General features: G+C 51.8%; 1 protein-coding gene across 1 annotated transcript in view; it reads left to right on the top strand.

The window, feature by feature from the left end:
- plxna4 (plexin A4) overlaps positions 1-27349 on the top strand; it is a 221216-nt gene that overhangs the window by 25641 nt on the left and 168226 nt on the right. Inside the window, exon 3 of the mRNA XM_084700986.1 lies at positions 7132-7314. Coding sequence (XP_084557112.1) covers positions 7132-7314 — 183 coding nt within the window. The remainder of the gene's footprint in view (positions 1-7131; positions 7315-27349) is intronic.

Below are 27349 nucleotides of genomic sequence, written 5' to 3' on the forward strand. Positions count from 1 at the left end.
CGCTCGAAAGGAGCTAAAGTTCATGTTTGATGTTCTCGTTTTGATGATGTTCTCAAATTCCCCCCCCCCTCCCCCGTCTGTATTTGATCAACCTTTGGATTGGAGTTCTCTGCTCCCTGCGCCACTTTTTTTTATTTATTTTTTTTATCGCGGGGCCCTGTGATTGGGCGGTTTAATCAGAGTTTGCCCGGCGATACAGTGTCTTACAGGAAGGACCGCACGGCACATTCATTAGTAGCCAGTCCCCTGTTCCGGCCCCTGTCTGCTCCCTAATTAAATCTCCATACATGATACAGGCGCCATGAAAAGGTCAGAATCCATCACAATATCATTATTCCGTGATTAAACAAGGATCTCTCCACTCTTTCACCCAGTCAGCCATCAGAGGGCAGATACATCCCTGTTTCCTTCCTCTCTCTCTCTCTCTCTCTCTCTCTCTCTCTCTCTCTCTCTCTCTCTCTCTCTCTCTCTCTCTCTCTCTCTCTCTCATTCTCTCTCTCATTCTCTCTCTCTCTCTCTCTCTCTCTCTCTCTCATTCTCTCTCTCTCTCTCTCTCTCTCTCTCTCATTCTCTCTCTCTCTCTCTGTCTCTGTCTCTCTCTCTCTCTCTCTCTCTCTCTCTCTCTCTCTCTCTCTCTCTCTCTCTCTCTCTCATTGTCAATCTCTCTCTTGCTCTCTCTCACTTTCTCAATCTTTCTTTGAGACAGCCAGCGCAGACACACTTAGCTGTTGCTGACTGTATGGCACACACACACACACACACACACACACACACACACACACACACACACACACACACACACAAGGGTGGACTCAGTGATGTCATTGACAGCCACTTTCATGCAAACAGAAAAAGACACAAAATAAAGACTCCATTTGGCATCCAATAAATCTATGGATCCGCCAAGACTGACTACCATGTCTCAGAGAGGTGACATCATTTTCCTGATGTTTATTTGTCAGCACTGTGTGTCTGTGCGTTTCCCCTCTTCAATACTAATCATTCTGACTGGGTTTTGGAATGCTCCCCAGGGTTCTATAGAAAAGAAGCTAAATCATCTTGCTGACAGCTTTTGCGCTAAACACACACACACGCTCACTCACAAACATAAACCTATTGAATTGGGAAGGCTTTCGAAGCGCAGGGGGTTGGAGTGCTCTTATGCCAAGTCGTTGTAGCAGGGCTAAGACACGGAGCACAGCTCTGTTTCAACTGTCAATACCAAGTTCCCTTCAAAAACCCCTGTAACCAATTTAGGATTTGTATGTGTGTGTCTGTGCACGCACCTGTGTGTGTGTGTGTGTGTTAGTCCCATGCACCTGGAGTCTCGTCATTGGCTGCCAGTGAGAGCCTAAGGCTGCTGGGTAAATCTGGAGCAAGCGTCCACTCAGCACTTCCCAGAATCCTCCACAGCGGCAGTAGCAGAGAGCCTTTGTAGCTGAGATCTCTGTCCTCACTCAGACTGGGATCTAGAAAGGAGAGGAGGGTAGGAGAGGAGAGGAGGAGAGGAGAGGAGGGTAGGAGAGGAGAGGAGGGCAGGGCAGGAGAGGAGAGGAGGGCTGGAGAGGAGAGGAGGGCTGGAGAGGAGGGCAGGAGAGGAGAGGAGGGCTGGAGAGGAGAGGAGGGCTGGAGAGGAGGGCTGGAGAGGAGAGGAGGGCAGGAGAGGAGGGCAGGAGAGGAGAGGAGGGCTGGAGAGGAGGGCTGGAGAGGCGGGCTGGAGAGGAGGAGAGGAGGAGAGTAGGGCATGAGAGTAGGGCAGGAAAGGAGGGCAGGAGAGGAGAGGAGGGCTGGAGAGGAGGAGAGTAGGGCATGAGAGGAGGGCAGGAGAGGAGGGCAGGAGAGGAGGGCAGGAACGGGCGGAGGAGAAAAGAACGGCAGGATAGATAGATGAAGATAAAGACGAGATCATGAAGGAGTAGGCCTAGTGTTTGTGTGTGTTTGTGTGTGTGTGTGTGTGTGTGTGAGAGAGAGAGTCTGCTCTCATCCGTGGCGAGCGTGACGGAGGGCTGCATGGTTCAGCAGCCAGACAGACTGCTCGTTGGCACCACCAGCTCAGGAGACACAAGCTCACTCTCTCCCCACTGCCTGGTCTCTTCCTATAGGCTCTCCCCACTGCCTGGTCTCTTCCTATAGGCTCTCCCCACTGCCTGGTCTCTTCCTATAGGCTATCCCCACTGCCTGGTCTCTTCCTATAGGCTCTCCCCACTGCCTGGTCTCTTCCTATAGGCTCTCCCCACTGCCTGGTCTCTTCCTATAGGCTCTCCCCACTGCCTGGTCTCTTCCTATAGGCTCTCCCCACTGCCTGGTCTCTTCCTATAGGCTCTCCCCACTGCCTGGTCTCTTCCTATAGGCTCTCCCCACTGCCTGGTCTCTTCCTATAGGCTCTCCCCACTGCCTGGTCTCTTCCTATATGCTCTCCCCACTGCCTGGTCTCTTCCTATAGGCTCTCCCCACTGCCTGGTCTCTTCCTATATGCTCTCCCCACTGCCTGGTCTCTTCCTATAGGCTATAGGGATATCTCATATTTCAAACAGTCAGACGAAATAATTTGAGCCAAAATAATTTGTGCCCAAAATATTTAGGCTGAAGCAATAAAAACATTTCCGGGTCTAATTTTTGGGATCTACATTGCACTATGTAGTGCAACAATTGAGGGATAGCTAGGGTGAGTATATTTTTTTAATAAAGAATATAGGTTGTGGCATACCAAACGGTATTTAGACGGGTCTTATGTGTGTCTTACTGGACTGAGGTCATTAGAGAAGGAGGGTTATGATGAAGGCTAATACCACTGTGTCTCAACCAAAAAGCCTCTTTTCCTTCCTCCCTGTTCCTCTCTCTCTCTCTTTCTCTCTCTCTCTCTCTCTCTCTCTCTCTCTCTCTCTCTCTCTCTCTCTCTCTCTCCCCCCTCTCTATCTCTTTATCTGCCTTTTCTCTCTCTCTCTCTTACTTGCCACCCAGTTCAATGAGTGCTCCCTTTATGCTCCAGCTGGCAGAATGGGAAGAGAGAGACATAGAGAGAGAGAGAGAGACAGAAAGGGAGAGAGAGAGAGAGAGAGATTGGGTGAACAGGCAGATAAAATGACAGAGTGCAGACTGGGTGACCTGATTCCCCCTCTGTCTCTGGCCCCAGTTCAAACCTCCAGTCTCTGCATGTGTCCAGTATTCACCCTCACCCTCACTCCCAGCCTTCCAACACCACCCTGCACCCCCATCACCCTGCACCCCCATCACCCCAGCCCCACTCCCCCTTACCCACACCTCTTCACTCCACCCTTGGGTGGACCCCACTCTCTGAAACTGGAAATAACACACTGGCTTGGACCTGCGGAGGCCTGCTGGGGGTGGTTAGACACGGAGGGAGGGAGGGAGGCAGGGAGGGAGGGAGGGAGGGAGGGAGGGAGGCAGGGAGGGAGGAAGGGAGGAAGGGAGGAAGGGAGGAAGGGAGGAAGGAGGGAGGCAGGGAGGCAGGGAGGGAGGGAGGGAGGGAGGGAGGGAGGGAGGGAGGGAGGGAGGGAGGGAGGGAGGGAGGGAGGGGGAAGCAGGGAGGGAGGGAGGGAGGGGGAGGCAGGGAGGCAGGGAGGCAGGGAGGGAGGGGGAGGCAGGGAGGGGGGGAGGCAGGGAGGCAGGGAGGGAGGGAGGGAGGGAGGGAGGGAGGGAGGGAGGGAGGGAGGGAGGGAGGGAGGGAGGGAGGGAGGGAGGGAGGGAGGGAGGGAGGGAGGGAGGGAGGGAGGGAGGGAGGGAGGGAGGGAAGGATAGAACGAGGGAGAGACAGAGAGCGAGTGGGCCCTTTCAGGTAGGCTGTGTTAGGGAGATGGGCTGTGAGGCTGTGTGGGTGATGTCATGTCATGTTTGGTGTCAGAGTAATGAGAATGTGTCCCCTTCCTGGACAGGATAACAGACAGGAGGTCCATTTTATTAAATTGCTCTGTTGGGCGCGTGTGATAGGCATGTTACTGAGCTATCCCTGATATGGCATGGCACCTGTCAATGATGAGAGATGGGAACACACACACACACACACACTGCTGACACACTTACATTATAAATGTCCGACCTTTCTCTTTCACACAAACACACTCTCTGTCACTCTGTCTCTCTCACACACACATACACACACTCTTTTTCATTTCCTCTTTGAAGCCCCCAGTTCACCTTTGACCCCGCTGAGGCAATGAGGCTCCTTTGTTACTGTCGGTAACAATGATGAAAATCAACTCTGCTGTCTGTCGCCATGAACACGTGTTTCTCGTCTTCTATACACAGGCTGTGGCTCAGAATGGGGTGTCGAGGTAGGGGAGGGGGGTAGTTACTGTTGATTGGTGCAGACATAAGGTGGTTGCAACGGTGGTGAGTTATGGGGTGGGGGTGGGGGGCCGTATTTGGACAGGAAGCTGAACAAAGGCCAGGCCAGGTGGATCCATCCCTGATGATGTATGGTCCCTGCAGCAGAGGAAAGGCAGGCAGCAGAGAGACTCTCCGTGCACATGGAGAGATACCTTCCAGAGCTCCTCCCCCTCTCCCCACAGGACCGCTCTCCCCCAGACCCCTGACCCCTGTCCCCAGCCTCCAGTCCCCAGCCTCCAGTCCTCCAGCCTCCAGTCCCCAGCCTCCAGTCCTCCAGTCTTCCAGCCTCCAGTCCTCCAGCCCCTGGGCTCTCAGGGCCTCCAGCTCTGCTGCTTTGAAAAGCTGTCCTTCTCCTTTGTCCCGCTCTCTCTATTTTCTCAATGTTACTTCGTTTTTATTGTATTTACTCTAATATTTACCTTGTTCTTCCTGGCAGCATCCCCCCCGTCTCTCCTCTCTCTTCACCCCTCTCTCTTCTCATCACTGTGCATCCTCCCAGCCCCCCTCTCTTCCTTTCTTCCCTCGCTCCACCACTCCCTTTACGAGATGAACTTGACCTGGTTAAAAGCCAGTGTCTTTCATCGATTTGACAGGTCAGTCATAAGCAGCATGTTACCCTTCGAGCACAGCCAGGTTCCATTTACCTAATGAAAGGAGCGAGTGCATCGCCTCCATCTCCCAGCCCTGACACAGGACTGTCAAGGTGCAGAGAGAGACCTGTCAGCACACACTTACTGGTCATTTGATTGATCTGGTCTCCCTGTGGTTGTTCTCTAATGCTTCCAGGAAATAAACACAGAACAAGCCCTGTTTCCCAGACAACGCTTAACTGGTGTCATCCTGACTAAAAATGGAAAAGGAAAAAGGTTGATCTCTATAGAAGGCGTCCAAGACCCAAGGCGGGTTCATGTGGGGCTATTGTGTCCTCTACGATGAGCTTTCTGAAGCACTCTGAGCCAGCAGTGAAGGGTGTAAACCATGTCAGTCTCTTCCCCTGACCTGTACACTGTCAACTCAGTGACGCAAAACGATAAAGTGGCCTTAGAAAATGTCACATAGACGGTAAAGACAGCACAAAGGCCTGTCAGGTATTGCAACAGAAGTGCAAGGATGCCAGGTTTGCTGCTGTGTTCTCTGCTTTGTTGTTTCCGCAGGCTGTTACGGGTCAACTACATTCAGATAAACACCGCTTTGGTTCATAATTGAGTTTTTATCAGATTGATGTGTCCAATCTTTTCATAACAAACCCAAGGCGAGTCGTTTATGATTTATTAGTTGGCCTTAGCAACCACCTCTTAGTTTAGATTGAATGTTCAAATCGGCACATGGTGGGCAGAGAATTATTTGATCAAATCATAAAACAGATAACCGGGTGTGATTTGTGATTCATAGCCGTTATCATGCCTGACCTCCCAGCCTGTCTGGAGAAGCTGGAAGATGTTGTGAAGGGACTCGGATACGTCACTGCAGTATCGACTTTCACACTCGCGTTTTTCACAATAACCAGACACATTGCAACGCTATTAATCAAGTGGCAGGCTTTCTGGAGAAAGATTCCATTGTTTCAAATAAGTCCCCATGCACAAATGAAATAATGACTATTCCCTGCCGCCATTACTCTCTTATCAAAAACCATAAGTCATTCTCTGATCTGTGACAGGTACAATCTCACCCTGTAGGCAGAATACACGCCATCCCTTCTGCATGCGATCACACAGCCGTGTCCGGAAGCGAGCCGCATGAAATACGTTCTGAATTATTTGTGTTGTTTGTCGCAGCGTTGCGATGACTGGAAGACTCGCTTCTTTTGTTTTTGCGGATTTGGCTCTGAGCAGGAAGCGTCCCGGCGTTGGCTGCAGCTTGTGTTTGTAGACGTAGGGGTGAGTTGATGAGGGTCTGCTTGTGAGAGGAGCCTCTGGCGGAATCTGTAGCTCCACTGGTCTCCTTTGTTCTGTTACGCCAAGCAACACACACACACACACACAAACACATCGTCTCGCTTAATCTCCATCTCTCTCTCTCTCTTTCTGTCCCTCTTTCTCTATCCGTCTTCTCCTCTCTCTCTCTTTTTCTGTCGCTCTTTCTCTCTCTCTTTCTCTCTCTCTCTCTTTTTTGTCCCTCTTTCTCTCTACCTCTTTCTCTCTACCTCTTTCTCTCTACCTCTTTCTCTCTCTCTCTCTCTCTCTCTCTCTCTCTCTCTTTTTGTCCCTCATTCTCTCTACCTCTTTCTCTCTCTCTCTCTCTCCTCTCTTGTCCCCCTGTCCAGTTCAGAAGGTCAACTGTAGTCCACATCCAGAGCTCAGTCTAAATACCACAGTGTCAGTCAGACTAAAATCACGGAGCCTAAAAGTCAGTTGTGTCATCCATGTCACCCGGTCCCCTTCCCGCCCCCTACATGCCCCGCCCACACAGGAAGTCCATTTCAAACTGGCTGTCGTCCACCATCTTCCTCAACTTGTTTTTAGTCTTTAGGAGGTTCTGTGTATCAAAACACCCACATGGTCGCTCACACACTAACGCACAGTCTGGTATGCACACACCAGCAGCATAGCTCTCATTATGCAGACTTCTTTTAAAAGTTAAATCTATCCCCCACACTTTGTACTGAGACAATTATACTGTATTTAACGGCCGCATCCTCAGTTATTAAAAATAACGCTGTCTCCACCCACATTTGAAAACAAACCTTCTCCCCGTACACACACACACACACACACGATGAGTACACACACACACCTCAGCTGCATGTATATTTACATCATCCGTTCTCTCTATCCCTTCCAGCTCCTCACCATCGACGACAACTTCTGCGGCCTGGATATGAATGCCCCCCTGGGGGTGTCGGAGATGGTTCGTGGCATCCCCCTCCTCTCTGACGCCACCGACAAGATGACCTCCGTCATTGCCTACGTCTACAAGAACCACTCGCTGGCCTTCGTGGGTACCAAGAGCGGGCGTATCAGAAAGGTAGGCCGGTGAAACGCTGTTCTCTCTCTCTCTCTCTCTCTCTCTTTCTCTCTCTCTCTCTCTCTCTCTTTCTCTCTCTTTCTCTCTCTGCTCTCTCTCCCTCCCTCCCTCTGTCTCTCTGCTTGCTCGCTCTCCCTGCTCTCTCTCTTTCTCTCTCTTTGCTTTCTCTCTGCTGTGTGGGGTGCTGGGAATTGGGATTGTGGGATAGTAAAGAGATTGGTTTCCAACAAACTAGCTGAATTGGCTGTTTCGGCTGTGGAAGAGTAGGTGGAGGAGGTGTGTGTGTGAGAGTGTGTGTGTGAGAGTGTGTGTGTGTGTGTGTGAGAGTGTGTGTTTGTGTCAGGAGGGGATCTGGAGACCCCCTGGGGGGTGTGGTATTTTTAGAACCGGACCTATCAGATGTCTCTGAACATCCTCCCCATCCCTGCTCACCGTAGAATGCTTGGTCGTCTTCACCCACCCCCACACCCCCACACACCCTTCCCAGCAGCCACTGGGAAACACCTTGGCAATACAGCTGTCACCATCAAATCACATTTCCACTGGAAGAAAATCACTGTACAGCTGGTTGGTTGGCCGGCTGGCGGACTGGCGGACTGGCGGGCTGGCGGACTGGCAGCCTGCCTGCCTGCCTGCCTGCCTGCCAGCCAGCCAGCCAGCCAGCCAGCCAGCCAGTCTGCCAGCCTGCCAGCCAGCCTGCCAGCCAGCCAGCCAGTCTGCCAGCCTGCCAGCCAGCCAGCCAGCCTGCCAGTCCGCCAGCCTGCCAGTCCGCCAGTCCGCCAGTCCGCCAGCCGGCCAACCAACCAGTCAGCCAGCCAGTCTGCCAGCCTGCCAGTCAGCCAGCCAGCCAGCTGCAGTTGGGAGCTGGGGTCAATTTGTGGCAGACAGAGAGAGATGAAGGGAAACAGGAAGCAGGGAGAACAACAGAAATAGAAGAGAGAGTCTCTTCTTTTCCATTCACTTAACACTCTCTTCTCTCTTGAGGGGCTTTGACAAGATTCGGGAGGACAGATCAAGCTGCCGGGACGATTGTTCCTCTGCTGTCTGGCTGCCTTTGTTGTTCAGGCAGTGTGTTTGTTGTTAGTTGTTGTCATCTAGCCTTTAATGCTAAGCTATGCTACCCCATGCTGTGTGTGTCCTTGGCGTTCAGGCAGGATAAGCATCTGGAGAGTGGGTGTTGCTGTAGCGCAGTTAGCCAGGCTAGGACCAGGGGTGGTGGGGTGTGGTCCGGTGAGGGATCCCACCAGGGAGCCCTCAGCTCAGCCTGCATGTCAGCTGCCTCCCCCTCAGAGAACCACAGACCACCGGCTGGACTCAGCTCTGTGAAAAATAAAGGCACTCTTATTGTGTGCATGTGGCTGCACACACACATATACATACACACACATATATGCATTAGATGATGTCACTGCTGCTGAAGTCTAAACAGAACAATAAAGACTCAGACCATGTCGTCGTTCATCAGATCTCCTTTATGGGCCCTCCCTAATGGACAGTGATTTATATAGTCTCTCTCTCCTTCTCTTTCTCTTTCTCTCTCTCTTTCTCTCTCTCTCTCTCTCTCTCTCTCTCTCTCTCTCTCTCTCTCTCTCTCTCTCTCTCTCTCTCTCTCTCTCTCTCTCTCTCTCTCTCTCTCTCTCTGTGTCCCCTCTCTCTACCACACTCACTCAGTCTCCCTCTCTTCTATCTCAATCACTCTCTCTCATATGCTCTCTTTCTTAATCTCTCCATCTCACACACTGTAACTCTCTCTCTCCTTCTCCATCTCTCACTCTCTCTCCCGACATTATTTACTGCTAGGTGACTAACACATCAAACTGAATAAATATTAGCATTATGACTAGTTGGTGGGTTTATATTGGGATGTGGGCTGAGTAAATGTTAGTATTTACTGGCTCATGTTTATGACATCATGAAGTGGACCTTTCTGTCCTGGGTGGGTGTCTGTAGCCAGTAGAGCTGGAGTTCAGGCCACTCAGTTAAATCCTCTTGTGAAAGTGTTTTATGATCTGAGCTGTAGCGTAATGTTATACACAAGCTGCACTGATGGATTAGTTTATGAGAAGTTATGGACGTGAATCCACAACAATAACTATACACACAAACAGACACAGACAGACATACTCCCCTCTACCCCTCCACTCCACTCCTCTCCACTCCTTTTTCATTCCCTTCCCTCCATCCTTCCTCTCATCTTCCCTCATCTCCCCTCCCTTTACCTCCCCTCACCTCCTTTTATCTCCCATCCCTCCTCTCATCTCCCCATCCTTTCCTCTATCTCTCCCTCTCAGTTCCTCATCTCACCTCTCCCCTCCATCCCTCTCCCTCACCTCTCCCCTCCATCCCTCCATCAATCTCTCTCATCTCCCCCCTCCATCCCTCTCCCTCCATCCCTCTCCCTCATCTCCCCCCTCCATCCCTCCATCCCTCTCCCTCATCTCCCCCCTCCATCCCTCCATCCCTCTCCCTCATCTCCCCCCTCCATCCCTCCATCCCTCTCCCTCCATCTCTCCCCTCCATCCCTCTTCCCTCCATCCCTCTCCCTCCATCCCTCTCCCTCCATCTCTCCATGCTTGACTGCACCTCTTCTTAAAACCCTTTTATGACACCTCCTGCTATCAGAGTGAATGAGCCATATGCCTTCTCTCAGTCTGCTGGGCTTGCTGCAGGGACGAAGGGACCGAGATGGGCCATGGTTAAACCTATTACTCGCGGTCAGCGGCTATCGTCAGGCCAAGGGTAACGTTTCTCTGGTCGTAATCCCCTCAACACACACACACACACACATGCAACGCACACACACACACACACACACACACACACAAGGGTTTTGTTGCTGGACGAGGGGCTGTTCTGACTTCTCAGCGAGGCGATGAGGAAGGGGCTGGAGGGAGGGAGAGAGACAGAGAGAGGGGTGAGGAGGGGGGATGGAGGGAGGGAGAGAGACAGAGAGAGGGGTGAGGAGGGGGGCTGGAGGGAGGGAGAGAGACAGAGAGAGGGGTGAGGAGGGGGGCTGGAGGGAGGGAGAGAGACAGAGAGAGGGGTGAGGAGGGGGGCTGGAGGGAGGGATAGAGACAGAGAGAGGGGTGAGGAGGGGGCTGGAGGGAGGGAGAGAGACAGAGAGAGGGGTGAGGAGGGGGGCTGGAGGGAGGGAGAGAGACAGAGAGAGGGGTGAGGAGGGGGGCTGGAGGGAGGGATAGAGACAGAGAGAGGGGTGAGATTGAGGCCCACCTGCAGAGTTGCTAATGCATCTCCCCTCTGTCCGGGCCTGGGGGAGGCAGAGGGAGAGGTACATACGCTCAATACAATGAGCAGCTAACCTTGAAGTGGACACACACACACACAGGAAGTGGGGCTGATGAGGCTCAGTGTGTGTGTGTGTGTGTGTGTGTGTGTGTGTGTGTGTGTGTGTGTGTGTGTGTGTGTGTGTTTCGTCCAGTACGTGTACGTGTATGTACGACTAAACGTGTGTGTGTGGACTTTTATTCGGTTGTGCTCCATGCATCCTTCCAACCTGCAGTGTAACCTTTTGAAAGGACTCGTGCTTGTTCAGCCAAAGGCTAAGTGTTGACGAGGGCTGAGGTTTTTTGACGGCAATTCAATCACTTCACTGCCACTCGTCAACCTTTCCCTGTCAGAGATGGAGTAATCAGCAGTTCAAAGGGTTGTGTGCCTGCGTGCGTGTGTTTTCAAGTGGTCGTGATGGGTTGAAAGGAAGGAGGAGGGAGAGAATGGGTCAATTTGGCAGTGAATGGTTAATGTTTGTTTGTGAAGGTCAAGCTCTCTTCTTCTCTCTTTCTCTCTCTCTTATTCTCTCTCTCTTTCTCTCTCTCTTTGTCTTACTCTTTCTTTCTTTATCTTTCCCTCTCTTTCTCTCTCTTTCTTCCTCTTCTCTTCTGTCTATCCTTTCTCTCTTTCTCTCTCTTACTCTCTCTTTCTCCTTTTCCTCTCTTCTGTCTATCCTCTCTCTCTCTCCCTCCCTCTCTCTCTCTCTCTCTCTGCCAGTCCCACTGTCTCTCGGCCTGGCCTGGTTGACCTTGCTTGTGTCTGGTGAGACAGACCCTGAAGAGACAGACCCTGTGAGGCAGACAGACCCTGGAGAGACAGACCCTGTGAGGCAGACAGACCCTGGAGAGACAGACCCTGTGAGGCAGACAGACCCTGGAGAGACAGACCCTGTGAGGCAGACAGACCCTGGAGAGACAGACCCTGTGAGGCAGACAGACCCTGGAGAGACAGACCCTGTGAGGCAGACAGACCCTGAAGAGACAGACCCTGTGAGGCAGACAGACCCTGAAGAGACAGACCCTGTGAGGCAGACAGACCCTGGAGAGACAGACCCTGTGAGGCAGACAGACCCTGGAGAGACAGACCCTGTGAGGCAGACAGACCCTGAAGAGACAGACCCTGTGAGGCAGACAGACCCTGGAGAGACAGACCCTGTGAGGCAGACAGACCCTGTGAGGCAGACAGACCCTGTGAGGCAGACAGACCCTGGAGAGACAGACCCTGTGAGGCAGACAGACCCTGGAGAGACAGACCCTGTGAGGCAGACAGACCCTGTGAGGCAGACAGACCCTGGAGAGACAGACCCTGTGAGGCAGACAGACCCTGTGAGGCAGACAGACCCTGTGAGGCAGACAGACCCTGTGAGGCAGACAGACCCTGTGAGGCAGACAGACCCTGAAGAGACAGACCCTGTGAGGCAGACAGACCCTGTGAGGCAGACAGACCCTGGAGAGAGCTGAACTCTGCCCCCTCCTCAGGGGCAGTGGATTAACCGTGTGTCACCCAATTGGCCGCATCCATGAGGCTGCAAATTGTGTGTGTGTTTTGAGTGTGTGAATTATATGTGTGTGTATAGATGTGTGTGTGTGTGTGTGTGTTGGTCTGTGGCCCCAGATGCAGATTATTGAAATGGGGTGAGGGAGCTGTAGTCAGTCGACCAGAGGATTAACTGCTTAGAGCTAATGATGAAATATGCTGTAGGACAAATGGTTGTCATGCACACACTGCAGACTACGTACGTGCATGCTCGCGCGCGCGCGTGTGTGTGTCAGTGTGTGTGTGTCAGTGTGTGTGTGTGTGTGTGTGTCAGTGTGTGTGTGTGTGTGTGCATGTGTCAGTGTGTGTGTGTGTGTGTCAGTGTGTGTGTGTGTGTCAGTGTGTGTGTGTGTGTGTCAGTGTGTGTGTCCACGTTGCCACCCTAACCCTCGAGTGTCGTTGTCGTGGAGTCAGGCACATCCTGTTCTGTTCCTCGACGGCCCTCTCTCTCTCCTCTACCAACATTCCGCGGGGGTTGCCATGGCAGCAGCGGGTGCTCTATCCATAGAATGCTGGAGAGAGTCTGTCTGGAGTGGAACTAGGTATCCCAGGGTTTGGTATTTTAGCGGATTTTTACCGTGGCTTGAATGCGGCTTGTTAATGCGATGGTCACAACAGGACGGAGGGGATAGACTGTGTGTGCAGTGCTGAGCTTTTATTTTGACCTGTTCGGAAAACGGTTCTTCACTGGATTTATACTCACCTGCGTTCACGCTTGGTGATGGAGTTGGATGTTTTCCCTCTCTCTCTCTCTCTCTCTCTCTCTCTCTCTCTCTCTCTCTCTCTCTCTCTCTCTCTCTCTCTCTCTCTCTCTGTCTCTCTCTTTCTCTCTGTCTGTCTGTCTGTCTCTCTCTGTCTCTCTCTCTCTGTCTCTCTCTCTCTATCGCTGCATAGCAGGGGGAGAAGGAGGGATGAAATTGAATGACATTTCAGGGTATTAGTGCATGGGAACTCCTGGCTGCCTGCCCTCCTCTTCTCCTCCCTCTCTCCCTCCCTCTCTCCTCCATGTGTTCCCAATGTCCCTCGCTCACAGAAGAAACCCATTGTTTCTCACACGTCTTGTTCGAGTAATGACTCTGGTGCTCTGGGTAGGCTTAGGCCTCTTTCCAAATCCCTCTCTCCCCCCGTGTGTGTGTGTGTGTGTGTACGTACTTGTGTGTGTGTGTGTGGATTGTGAGGGTGTACTTCAGCCGGGTGTGTGTCTGACTTTGGCTCGTTGCGTCCAGCTATGCAGGTAAAGGGGAAGTGAAAGTAGCTAACTGGCTGAGGAGAGCTGCCCTGCTCTGCCCTGCTAGTCCTGTGTGCCAGGGAGTCCTGGGGGAGCTGGATACAACCTCTCCTCCTCCTCTGTTAGGATCATTTCTCAAGTAATGCACAGAGTCGTCGGATTCAAAGAAAGTACAATAGTTTAATGCTTGCCAGCAATGAGACATAGTCTGATCGCAATACAAAGTTTGTCCGCTAGCATGTTGTGCTAGCTAGCTATTTAAGCAGAACCGCTCTTTACAGTCATTGGTTAAGACAAAGGCATGCAAATGTTCCATTGCTTCATTGGCTCCTTGCAGACCTGGTGCGCGTGTGTGCGTGCGTGTTAGAGTGTGTGTGCCTTTTGACCCCTGTAAGCTTGACCACATGATTCACCCAACACAGATAAGGCCAGACATCTTTTATGGCCTCTCCAGTAAGAGAGTGGTCAGCCCAGGTCACCTTGTTTACATATGCCTCGTGTTCCCCAAAGTTCAGATTTGGGGGTAGGCCTCTCTCTACACACAAGGAATGCTGAACACAGAATCATTCTTATACAGGATAAATGTGTTACGTCTTCAATTTTCCCAACATCCTCCTCCTCCCTCTTCCTCCTGCCTCCTTCACCCTCCCACCCACTCCCCCACCCATCACCCTCCCACCCACTCCCCCACCATTCACCTTCCTCCCCCTTTACAGAGGAGAGAGAGAGTCTGAGTGAAAGAGAAGCAGATGGAGAGCGGGTGGCTGAGGGAAGAAACAGCTAGAAGAATATTGATGTTGAGGGATGTGGAGAGAGAGAGAGAGACTGAAGGACTGATAGAGAGTGAAGGAGAAGCGAGAGCTTGTCCATGGGACCATTAGGTACTCCACCTGCCCTCACACCCCCCCACACCCCCCCACACCCCCCCACACTTAAACAACCCCCCCCACACACACACACACACACGCACACAACCCCCCCCCCACACACACACACGCACACACACACACACACATATTCACACACATTCACACACACACACACACACACACACACACACACACACACACGTGTCAGCGTACCGTGGTTCACCTTTTCCATTTGGCTGGCCTGTGAAACACAGCGTTTAGTTAATGAAACTCAGGAGCAGAGCAGGAAAGCAATCTCTCCCTCTGATTTAGACCCAGGCCCGCCGAGCAGAGAGGTTAGAGACCAGCACACCTCGGGGTGTGTGTGTGTGTGCTTCGGAGCTCTGCACAAATGGGTTTGACTTGTATGTGTGTGTGTGTGTGTGTGCGTGTGCACGAGTGAGCACACGGAATGGATTAAAAATAGCCCCTCCATCGTGTGGTGTGTATTTATAGCAGGTCTGGAGTGTGCTCCTTCTCTCTGTCCTGTACGCTCCAGAACTGATAAGCAACCAATGGCTGAGGAAGGTGACAGTACACACACACACACACACACACACTCCTGACAACATCACAACAGCGTATCATTAAGGCTACCATGCAGCAGCTATGAATTCTGGGAATTATAGTTGTGCTGACATTAAGCTCAATGCCATGTCAGAGTGCAGCAAAATGAAACTAGCATTTAAAATCAAGCGAAAGACTCACATTGATGTGAAGACAAAGTTTGAAAATAAGGCAGATAAAAGGATAAGATGTCTGTGACCTTTCACTCACCACCCATCTACTCTCTAGCAGCAGAATAGCATCGCTAACATGCTTAGAATAGGGAGGGTCTTCTTCCTGGTCACAAAAGACCAGGTCAAAAGAGAAGATTTGAGAGAGAGTGAGAGAAAGAGATTACAAAAAAGGAGGGATGGAGAGGGGGAGAGGGGGAGAGGGGGAGAGGGGGAGAGGGGGAGAGGGGGAGAGGAGAGGGGGAGAGGGGGAGGGGGAGAGGGAACCCATACAGAATAAGTGTGTCTGAAGGTTTATTGGGCCATGAATGATGCGAGTGTCTGGGGTCTCTAATCTGTGTGGATTGAAGGATTTGGATCTCTCTCTCTCTCTCTCTCTCTCTCTCTCTCTCTCTCTCTCTCTCTCTCTCTCTCTCTCTCTCTCTCTCTCTCTCTCTCTCTCTCTCTCTCTCTCTCTCTCTCTCTCTCTCTCTCTCTCTCTCTCTCTCTCTCTCTCTCTGTCTCTCTCTCTCACACACACACACACACACACACCTGCCTGCCTGCTTCTGTACGTCAGGACAGAGACGGTGTGCAGTGTTTGATACCAATCGTCCACTGTTGAAGGACTCTGGTTTTCACAGAGAAGACCTGCTCGACGTTCCACTAATGACTGTGTAGCAGAGTGTGAACGCTCTCTCAAACATTTAATTAAAAACTCTTAAAGTTGATCTGCTTTAATTAAATAGTGCGGAGAAAGGTTATTCAAATTTCTTTTGCAGCTGCTCACAAAAGAACGAGTATTGTTTTAATTAGTCCTAGGATTTCTCTCTGTGTGTGTGTGTACACTTGTGTTAGTGTGTGTGTGTACACTTGTGTTAGTGTGTGTGTGGCAAAGCATTTCTGTGGCTGTCATTTATTTGTTGTTTTTTTTCATAGTCAACAAAAGAAATTCCCACAAACACCACCAGCGACACAGTGAGGAGGAGAGGCTGATTTGCTGCTCTGACTCTCCCGTCTAGAAAGCCAGATGCCAAATAAGGATTTCTTTATGATAAAGGAGCATTCTACTCCTCAATTATGGATAGGTGTACTGTATGCTATAAGTTCTGTCCATATCCACGAGTTTCCACATTGCTGGTGAATTACATTATCTCTACTGCTACTGATAACACTTATTAATTATGTAGCTATTCGCTTAGACATGCTACTGCTCAACTACCCTATCAGCATCTTGTCTCTCTTTGTCTTTTTCTCACTTAGTCTATGTCTCTCTCTAACCATCTCTCTCTCTCTCCCACTCTCCCCCTTACTCACTCTCTCTCTCTCCCTTTACTCTCTCTCGCTCTCGCTCTCTCAATACAAGGTTAACTGCACTGTCACCCCCTCTCTTTGTCTCACCTTTTGTCTCTCCTCTTGCACCTCCTTCTCTCCCTCCCTCCCTCCCTCCCTCCCTCCCTCCCTCCCTCCCTCCCTCCCTCCCTCCCTCCCTCCCTCCCTCCCTCCCTCCCTCCCTCCCTCCCTCCCTCCCTCCCTCCCTCCCTCCCTCCCTCCCTCCCTCCCTCCCTCCCCTCCCTCCCCTCCCCTCCCCTCACCTCCCCTCCCCTGTCTCCTAGTGATTTATGAGGCTCAGTTTCTAGGTGTCACTGCAGCCGTAGAGGACATACTGCAGGTGAGCCTTCTTCACAGCCAATCAGGGCACAGCTTACGTCTCTAGGGATGACCAGTGCTCCTCTCCTCTCTCCCCTTCTCATTCTCTCTCCCCCTTACTCTCTCTTTTTCTGTCTCTATATGTTTCTGTCTGTCTGACTCTCTCTCTCTCTCTCTCTCTCTCTGTCTCTCTCTCTCTCCGTCTCTCTCTCTCTCTGTGTGTGTGTGTGTCTCTCTCTCCCTCTCTCTCTCCCTCTCTGCAGCAGGGAGAGCAGTAAAATGGGCTCTCTCACAACTGGGTCACTCACAGCCTTAGACAATGCTGATACACAGCTAGCTACGCACACAGCCACAGCCATCAGGGACACTGCTGAGGGGAGTGGATGTCCTGAGGGAGTGTGTGTGTGTGTGTGAGTGAGACACAAATAAAGAGGTAAAGCTTGCAAGTGAAGAAAATGCAGGTGTGTGTGTGAAGGTTTGTCGAAAAGAAAAGGAGAGTACAGTGAGCAACTCTTACAATGATGGCCTGGCTGTGTGGTGTGTGTGTGGTGTGTGGTGTGTGTGTGTGTGTGTGCTCCATCCCCTCTCCTGTAGCTCATCCAGCAGGCTGCCTGGGGTGTGGTGGCGATTAGAAAGTCTGAACTCTTCCTCCAGTGATCTGGAGCTCCCGGGGTGTCTGGCTGCTTCGTCAGGCCAGCCCAAGTGCCACTCCCTCACAGCCACTAAGATCAAAACAGATCGAATGTAGAAAACTGGAGAGGGAGAGGGAGGGAGGGAGGGAGAGGGGGAGAGGGAGGTAGAGGGAGGGCGTGATCACCCTCACTCGTCCAGTCTCCCCTCTCTCCTCACCTCTTCTCCTCTCATCCCTCCATCCTCTTCCACACATACCTTAATAAGTGGATTTTTATCTCAGCTACACCGGCTTTCCCTATGGATTATGGGATTGTTCGCCTCGCACTCGGAATAGTAATTGCCGATTTTGTGAAAGAAACGTTTTCTGTTTTAGCAATAAGCACAGGTCTGCTCATTACCACCATTTGTTTTGTGGCAAAGCGATGTTGGCGTGGAGTGTGTTTGCGACCTTGCGACCCTAGCTCTATCCCTTGTCCAGTCTGTGCTGTAAAAATTCCCAGCCAACTTGTTAGTAGCTGTGCTGGTGTTCAGCGTGGTCTCTACCCACTAAGCTCCCATGCGGGTTTCCATTTGCTGTACCTCAGCTATTGTTTCCATGAAAACAATCATGCACTCCCGTTTCACAGCTGCAGCTGAGGTGGCAGAAGCTTCCAACAGCTGGCAGAGCGTGGGTGAAGACTGGGATATGCGTTTCCAGGGCAGTGCCCTCCTCCCCCCTCTCCTCCCCCCCCTCCCCCAGCAGAGAGAATCTCCTGCCAGCCAGGGGTCTGGTGGGGAGGGAGCCAGACAAACACTTCATTAATTGTTTTTTTTTTTCCTGTTGTTTTGGGGGTTCTACCCCTGTGCCCAGAAACGCTGAGACACACACACACACACACACTCAGACACACACACACACACAGGTTTGTTTTACTATCCTAGTGACGACAGTCAATACACTCTCTTTGAAAATTGTGTTATCCTTAACCCCTAACCATAATGTCAACCCTTGTTATACCAACACACACACACACACACACACACACAGGGCCTCCACACACCTGCTGTTCTGTTTGACATTCAGCCCGGGTCTCAGACAGAAATAATGACTGTTGGACTGTTGGTAAACAACATGAGAGATAGAGATAGAAAGAAAGCATGAAAAAATGCTTTGAAATGAACGAAAAATAGATAGAGAGAGAGAATTGCTCTCCTTTTCTCCCACGGTATTCTGCACTGTCATGGCAACCTCCACATAAGGGGAGACGAGCCTCTTTTGCCCTTTACTAAAGCGGAACACGGGAGCAAAGCGTGATGAAAGCGCGGCGCGGAGATGAACGCGGGCGTCGCTTAGCTGTCGCATCCATTTAGGCAGCGCCTCCTTTGGCTGCCGGAGACCCAGCCCACTTCCTCTCCCATGAAGAGGGAGAAGACTGAAAAGAGAGAGATTCCTGGGAAGGAATATTATGCGGAGAGAACGGTGCTCTTTTGTGCGGTGCAGGATGAGACGGTGGAGTGCCGGGGGCCTGTCAAGCCTGTGTTTGGTCTACGGTCTGTCTGCAGACATGTCTACACCAGGCTGAAGACGGGCCCTTCAGAGTTCCCCGCTCACTCAGGGACTATGGGAGCTAATGCTAACTGACTGGAAAGGCTACACCAGGTAGGAGTACGTGTGTGTGGGGGTGTGTGTGTGTGTGCGTGTGTGTGTGTGGGTGTGTGTGTGTGTGTGCGTGTGTGTGTGTGGGTGTAGAAGCTCAGAACACCTTCAGCACTTTAACTTCCTTGCTACTGGGACAAATGATGCCTAAATGACCCCCATGCCAAGTGATTGCGGTGGATTTCTCTGTCCCTGTGAAACCAGTGATTCGTGACACTGTTCCCTGGGTAAAGACGTTTCCAGGGACAAAGTAAAGTCGGCGCGTTCGTCCTGTCAGGGTGGATGTCCCGACGGCTTCGCTCTCCCCGGGAACGGAGACACTTTGTACTCTTCATGTGTACAGTAATCAAGCTCTCCTACGTCCTTAAAAATAAACCTTTAGAGTAGACTAAAACTTTTGTCCCCAGAGGGGCAATTTGTTGTTCAGCCGTATGAATAAGAAATACAAACTAAAATAAAAAACAATATCAAAAAGAGAAGTCAAAAAGGTAGAAAACATGGTTGTGTGTTTGGGCCGATGTTACCTTCTGCTATGGGAGTTCAGCGGTGAGTTGACTCATTCTGTTTGAGATGAAGAGAAACACAACTCTCTTCACTTTAAGTGAGTGTGAGTGTGAGTGTGAGTGTGAGTGTGAGTGTGAGTGTGAGAGAGAGAGAGAGAGAGAGAGAGAGAGAGAGAGAGAGAGAGAGAGAGAGAGAGAGAGAGAGAGAGAGAGAGAGAGAGAGAGAGAGAGAGAGAGAGAGAGAGAGAGAGAGAGAGAGAGAGAGAGAGAGAGAGAGAGAGAGAGAGAGAGAGAGAGAGAGAGAGAGAGAGAGAGAGAGAGAGAGAGCTTAGTGACTGACTACCAAGTCAGGAGAGGACAAGGGATAGGTGAGGCAGAGGAGAAGCTTTGGTAATTTGGGTTCCTTCTCTCCCCTCGGCTAACAAAGCCTTCGAAGAGAGAGAGGATCAGTCGTTCCATGTGATTTCGCTTCCAAATCTGTCCTTGTTATGTCATTAGGAGCAGTTAGTCTCAGCTAGCCGCTCTTAGACCTGGCAAACCAACCGCTGGCCTCGTCTGTCAGGGACTGTGTTCTGCATTCAGCAGGACTGCGGCCAGATCCTCGGTCTACCACAGAAGTGCTCCTTGATGGGACCTCGGCCAGTTGTGCCTCCATGGTACGAAGCTGTTACAGGGCCATAGACTAGCCAAGGTGCTAAAGTATCGACAGGAGCATTTGAATAAAGGGTACTGACTGGCTTGTTGTGAAAGCACATCATACGAACCCACCGAACGCTTGACGAGCTGTTGATTTCTGGAGATAGGCGCTGTCGCCACGGTGCCTGTCGTCGTGACTCCCGGCTTTCACGCCAGACCTTTGTGGGCTCTGATGATGCGGGTTCTCGGGTGTGGTGACCTCTTTGGGAGCGGGGGGTGAGAGGGTGTGAGGAGGTCTGTCTGGAACACACAGGGAGACAGGTCTGTCTGGGACACACAGGGAGACAGGTCTGTCTGGGACACACAGGGAGACAGGTCTGTCTGGAACACACAGGGAGACAGGTCTGTCTGGGACACACAGGGAGACAGGTCTGTCTGGGACACACAGGGAGACAGGTCTGTCTGGGACACACAGGGAGACAGGTCTGTCTGGAACACACAGGGAGACAGGTCTGTCTGGGACACACAGGGAGACAGGTCTGTCTGGGACACACAGGGAGACAGGTCTGTCTGGGACACACAGGGAGACAGGTCTGTCTGGGACACACAGGGAGACAGGTCTGTCTGGGACACACAGGGAGACAGGTCTGTCTGGGATACACAGGGACACAGGTCTGTCTGGGACACACAGGGAGACAGGTCTGTCTGGGACACACAGGGAGACAGGTCTGTCTGGGACACACAGGGAGACAGGTCTGTCTGGGACACACAGGGAGACAGGTCTGTCTGGGACACACAGGGAGACAGGTCTGTCTGGGACACACAGGGAGACAGGTCTGTCTGGGACACACAGGGAGACAGGTCTGTCTGGGACACACAGGGAGACAGGTCTGTCTGGAACACACAGGGAGACAGGTCTGTCTGGGACACACAGGGAGACAGGTCTGTCTGGGACACACAGGGAGACAGGTCTGTCTGGGACACACAGGGAGACAGGTCTGTCTGGAACACACAGGGAGACAGGTCTGTCTGGGACACACAGGGAGACAGGTCTGTCTGGGACACACAGGGAGACAGGTCTGTCTGGGACACACAGGGAGACAGGTCTGTCTGGGACACACAGGGAGACAGGTCTGTCTGGGACACACAGGGAGACAGGTCTGTCTGGGACACACAGGGAGACAGGTCTGTCTGGGATACACAGGGACACAGGTCTGTCTGGGACACACAGGGAGACAGGTCTGTCTGGGACACACAGGGAGACAGGTCTGTCTGGGACACACAGGGAGACAGGTCTGTCTGGGACACACAGGGAGACAGGTCTGTCTGGGACACACAGGGAGACAGGTCTGTCTGGGACACACAGGGAGACAGGTCTGTCTGGAACACACAGGGAGACAGGTCTGTCTGGAACAGAACCATCCACTCCGCGTCTCCAGACGGAGAGAGAGACGGACGCCAATCGGAAGGCGGGACGGATTTCTGGCGACCTTGTCCCCCTGTCGGCTCCACTCAGCTGTTCCAGACACGTGATTCGCCGTCGTGCTTGTCCGTCACGTTGATTGACAGCTGCACTGTTGGGGAGTCACACTCTGTGCTCTTAGCCCATCTGGGTGCGTCCCTACCCTGTCGTGCAGTCACCCAGCACACAGTAAGGGTCATACTGTAACATTTGGCAACCATGTCTGAAACTGCAGCTTTCAGTTTTTCCAGAATCCATTACCAGCTGCCAAGATTATGTTCTTGTACACAGCCTTGTTTTTGTGCACAGAGAGCAAAACAGTCTTCCCTTAGTTGGCTAATAAGCGTTAGATCGGGACAGGGATTGGGGGGGGGGGGGGGGGGGCTGAGATGTGGTTTTCAGCCAAAAAAGAGAAAATTAAACATTTGGGAGATGGGGGGTGGGGGCGTTGGAGGAGAGAGAGGCGTGTTGCATCGTCCCTGAGGAAAATAATTTAGGCATCATTTGTCCCAGTAGAAAGTCAGCTAAAGTGCTAGAGCCCTCCAGAGCTCTGAGTCATAAAAATAGTTGTATTTTTCTGCTTCTCATAAATATGCTAAATGATATTGAAGATCCCTCCCTCCCTCCCTCCCTCCCTCCCTCCCTCCCTCCCTCCCTCCCTCCCTCCCTCCCTCCCTCCCTCCCTCCCTCCCTCCCTCCCTCCCTCCCTCCCTCCCTCCCTCCCTCCCTCCCTCCCTCCCTCCCTCCCTCCCTCCCTCTCTCACTATCCAACTCCATGGCTCCCTCTCGCGTAATTCGCCTCTCTCTCTTTTAAACTTAAAAAATAAACAAAACGGTCATCTAATGGTTTAGGGCAGTTGTAGGCCCTAGGAATTATGGGAAATGTAGTACTGGGCGCTTGTGCTCTCCCAGCATGCTGCAGGGCACTTATCTCAAAGTGCCACTTCCTCGTACTGCCATTAATTAAGCGCAACCTTGCTTACACTGCGCCGCTAGCCAGTATGTCACGCCTGCTCTTATTGTTTTAGCAAAATGCTACTCCCCCCCCCCTCCCCCCCCCCCCCACACACACACACACACACTCGCCACCATGTTAAATATTCACTAATTTAGTGTATCAGGGGAAGACATGCATAATTGATTTGTGGATGAGGAGTGAAATGTCGCTGATCGTTGTGAAAAGGCGCGTTCTGTTGGCGAGGGCAAGCGTAGCTGCTCCTCCTCCGCTCTGTGTTGGGGAGACAGCGGGCAGGGTTCACTCTCCTCAAGGCAGGAACCAGCCCACGAATACCGTATGATGTGGCTCAGTGCCCCTCGAGACGTGAGTGTATAAACATGTTTGGCACGCTACAGTTGAGCTAGCTAACTGCTAACCGTTTACATTGCTGTCATTAGCGCATAACAACGGCACCGAACGCTGAATTTCTCCCTGAGCCGAAAGCTTAGTAGCCTACGTAGCAAGGTAATTACCACCTGTGTGACATTCCTCGACACTGAGGTAAATGCTGACCCTTAACAGTACGTCGTCTGTGGATGTGTTTTATGAATGTGTTCGGGAGATAAACAAGTTTGAGGAATCATTCTGTCCCCGTCTGCATGGAAACGCCAGTGTGAACACACAGGACGGGGCCATATGAAACACTATCCACCATGTAACTCTGTGTACACACCTTCTGCTAGCCGCAATCAATACCACAGATCAATTTCAGTGGAGTTTGGTGTTTTAGCTTGCGCTCAGTGTTAATAGATGGACATAATACAGCAGGCCTAAACCTCCAGAGCTTTCCACCAGTCATATTTACTCTGGGATGATGGTTGCTAGGGTACCATATTATGGGATGCTCATGGACTGGATTCCAACGCTCTCCACAGCAAAATAATCTGCAGCGTGTAGGGTATGTGTGTGTGTGTGTGTGGGGGGGGTGTGTGTGCTGCTTCTGCAGTCTGGCTTTGATTGCATCCTGATGCCGTATGTGTTCCTGGTAGGTCTCACAGCAGGGAAAAACTGATCAGTGTTTCCTCACGAACAGGGCATCTGATGGGAGATAGTGGAACGTGGATAGACAGTAGTTCACTGTCAATGATAAGGCTGTGTGTGTGTGTGTGTGTGTGTGTGTGTGTGTGTGTGTGTGTGTGTGTAAAACGAAATTATATTGTTCAAGGTACACTATGAAAGCTGTAACATAACCTAATGTTTATTTATCAAGCTGGCATGACTTTTAATTAGAGCAATTTACAAACAATGCATAGAATCTGTAGGTGGCGTGGGAGCAGGAAGGACCTAGAGTCTAGGTCCTAGACTGTGGAGGGACCGGGTCCTGGGGTGGGGTGGAGGGGCTGGGTCCTTGGGTGGTGTGGAGGGGCTGGGGTGGGGTGGAGGGGCTGGGTCCTGGGGTGGGGTGGAGGGGCTGGGTCCTGGGGTGGGGTGGAGGGGCTGGGATGGTGTGGAGGGGCTGGGGTGGTGTGGAGGGGCTGGGTCCTGGGGTGGTGTGGAGGGGCTGGGTCCTGGGGTGGGGTGGAGGGGCTGGGTCCTGGGGTGGGGTGGAGGGGCTGGGTCCTGGGGTGGGGTGGAGGGGCTGGGTCCTTGGGTGGTGTGGAGGGGCTGGGGTGGGGTGGAGGGGCTGGGGTGGTGTGGAGGGGCTAGGTCCTGGGGTGGGGTGGAGGGGCTGGGTCCTGCATGATAGAGGGACAGGACTTCAGCGCTGCAAGAAATTGTGAGTTCAGAATAAAACACATGTGAATCATGTGTGAGGTCAGAGAAGTGCTTCTGAAAGGAAACGCACACAAGCATTTTTGCGCACACACACACACACACACACACACACACACACTCACGCAGGCACATTGATGGAAGTGCTTTTATAGGAGGCCAGCTGATCACCTATAAAGACAATGGTGATGCATCTGTGTGTGTGTGTGTGTGTGTGTGCGCACAAATGCGTTTTCGTGTGTGTGTGTTTGTCCAGGTGATAAACGATCCAAGTGACTGTCAGGAAATGAGGAGAGGAGAGTGGCTATAAAAGCTCTATACTCATTTGTTCTTTCTCTCTACTTCTCTCTCTCCCCCTACTCTCTCTCCTCACTCTCTCTCCCTCCACTACTCTCTCCTTCCTTCAGTCAGGGGCTGAGAACTAATGATGTTACTACACGGGGCAGCAGGTTCAAACCTGAGCACATTTAGAATGAACCAAACAAAGAACTAGAGAAGGAAGCTAGGTAAATACATACTGTATATTGTTCCACTCCCACACACACAAGGGGCTGCAATCTGTGATTTGCAATTGCAACACACACTCACACACACTCACACACACACACTTGATGGCTTTAAAATTCCATGTGGCCCAAATGTGTTCTAAGGGATAGTTCTCTGGCCCAGCAGCAGGGAGGTGTGGGGGGGGGGGGGGTTGGGGGGGGTGATGGTGTGCTTGATTGGAGAGTAATCTGAAACACTTGTTTGCTTTGATTTAATATTGACGTGACAGCCCACTGGAAAGAGAGGGATGGAGGGAGGAGGAGGGTGGAAGAAGAGAGAGAGAGGGATGGAGGTAGGAGGAGGGCGGAAGAAGAGAGAGAGAGAGGGATGGAGATAGGAGGAGGGTGGAAGAAGAGAGAGAGAGGGATGGAGATAGGAGGAGGGCGGAAGAGAGAGAGAGAGAAAGAGAGAGAGGGATGGAAGTAGGAGGAGGGCGAGAGAGAGAGAGAGAGAGAGAGAGAGAGAGAGAGAGGGATGGAGGTAGGAGGAGGGCGGAAGAAGAGAGAGAGAGGGATGGAAGGAGGGAGGAGGGCGTAAGCAGAGAGAGAGAGATGGAGGGAGGGAGGGAGGGAGGAGGAAGGCAGAAGCAGAGAGAGGGATGGTAGACGCATACAGACAGAAGAGAGGGGGTGAATACATGAGATAGAGAGAGAGGGGGTGGGGGGGGGGGGGATAACTTCATTAGCCTTTACATATCTGGGCTCATCCCAGTGTTATGATATTACAATGTCGCATAACAGCAAGCTTTCCTCTCTACCCTGCATGGTTCAGGATAACTAACCTCTCTCTCTCAGATGACATCTGAGTCCCTCTCCCCCAAATCCTGTTGAGATCCACCCCCCTCCCCTCTCATAACTCTGTGATCTGTTTTACCACCAAACCTGATTACACTGATCTTAAGCTCTGGAGCGCATTACAAAACTGGACCCAGATTAGCAGCTATAGAGGGTCAATCGGAGATATAAAATGGAATGATGTCATTAATGAGGTTGTTCCTCCTCACAGCTGGAGAGGTTGAGCGGTGCGTTGTTTCTGTGAAGGTTGAAAAAAACGTTTCTTCTTTGTCGGGTTTTTGACTATTGGACCCAAACCTTGACCCTGTGCAACCTTTGAAATCTCACCCTGACCTTTTGTGTCTGAATGAGGACAGTGTTTGTAAACTGAGAGGGAGGGAGGAGGGGGAAGAGGGAGGGAGGAGGGGGGAGAGGGAGGGAGGAGGAGGAGAGCGAGCGAGCGAGACACAGCTGTTGAATGTGGCAGAAGTCGGCTACCTTGTCTTTGTCCATAATTCTGAGCTTTTGTGTTCAAGGGCTCCGCCACCCTCTCTCTCTCTCTCTCTCTCTCTCTCTCTCTCCATCTTTCTCTCTCTCTCTCTCTCTCTCTCCATCTTTCTCTCTCTCTCCCTCTCTCCCTCTCTCTTAGGTTGTGAGGTGTTCTGCTGTTGGACGCCAGTCGTTCCTCCCTCATCAATTATTCATGATCAACTCCTCCGTCCCCCTGCCACTGAGGCCTTGTATATACACACACACACGCTTATATCTTTGTCTGTGTGAAATCTGTGTGTGTGCTTGTGTTTATTTTTAGGGCCTTTGTTTGGGAAAGACACAGGAGGAGAGACAGAGAAAGAGAGAGAGAGAGACAGAGAGAGACAGAGAGAGACAGAGAGAGACAGAGAGAGACAGAGAGAGACAGAGACTTGTAAAGAAGTATTAATGGAGATGCAGGCAGAGGGAGAGTCCTCCCTCCCTCCCCGTATCGCCATGTCAACTTGAGAAACCCTTTTGCTGCCTCTCTCCCACTACCTACCTTTCAACTCACACTTTCTTTCTACCCGCTCTCTGTCTTTGTCTGTATTCCTTTCCTTCTCTTCCTAACTCCTCTCTCTCTCTCTCTTTCCACCCCCCCTCTTCCTTTGTTTATCTCTAACCCTTCCTCTCTCTCTCTCTCTTTCCACCCCATCTCCTCCCCTGTTTGTCTCTAACCCCTCCCCTCTCTCTCTTTCCACCCCCCCTCTCTTCCTCTGTTTATCTCTAACTCCTCCTGTCTCTCCCTCTGTCTCTCTCTTTGCTCCTGTGGTTCAGGTGTCTGTGGCTGTTCTCTGTTCTCTTTCAGCAGTGTTGTGACAGAGGCACCACTACTGTGAGCAGCAGCAAATATGCCCCCCCCCCCACCTTGTTCAGACTCCTACTGCCCCCCCCCCCCCCCCCTCTGCTACTGACAAGCTGAATAATTTAGGTCGGGGGGCAATGGTGCCTGTTCCATGTCCGATGGAATTAAAACCGACTCTAGTGGAGCTTTGTGAAATATCACACAACTTCCCGCCTTTTCTCTTCTTCTGGGGGGATGTGAGGTGTTGAAATGGCTCGCCTTGCGAGCTCGTCTGAGCTATCGATATCCTTTATCGCGGAAATAAATCTTTTTGTAATTGGTCTTTTGATAGTGAATGGAGAGACGTGAGGAGGAGGAGGGGTGTAGAGTAAGCGGAGGGAGGAGGGAAGGGAGAAAGAAAGGGTTCGGAGGGAGGGAGGGAACTGTCTCTTCCCATTGTGACCCAGTCTGCCTGCTCCTGATGGGTCACCATGA

Source organism: Hypomesus nipponensis, chromosome 7 (assembly GCF_054491055.1).
Source record: "Hypomesus nipponensis isolate SF chromosome 7, ASM5449105v1, whole genome shotgun sequence".
Taxonomy (NCBI): Eukaryota; Metazoa; Chordata; class Actinopteri; order Osmeriformes; family Osmeridae; genus Hypomesus; species Hypomesus nipponensis.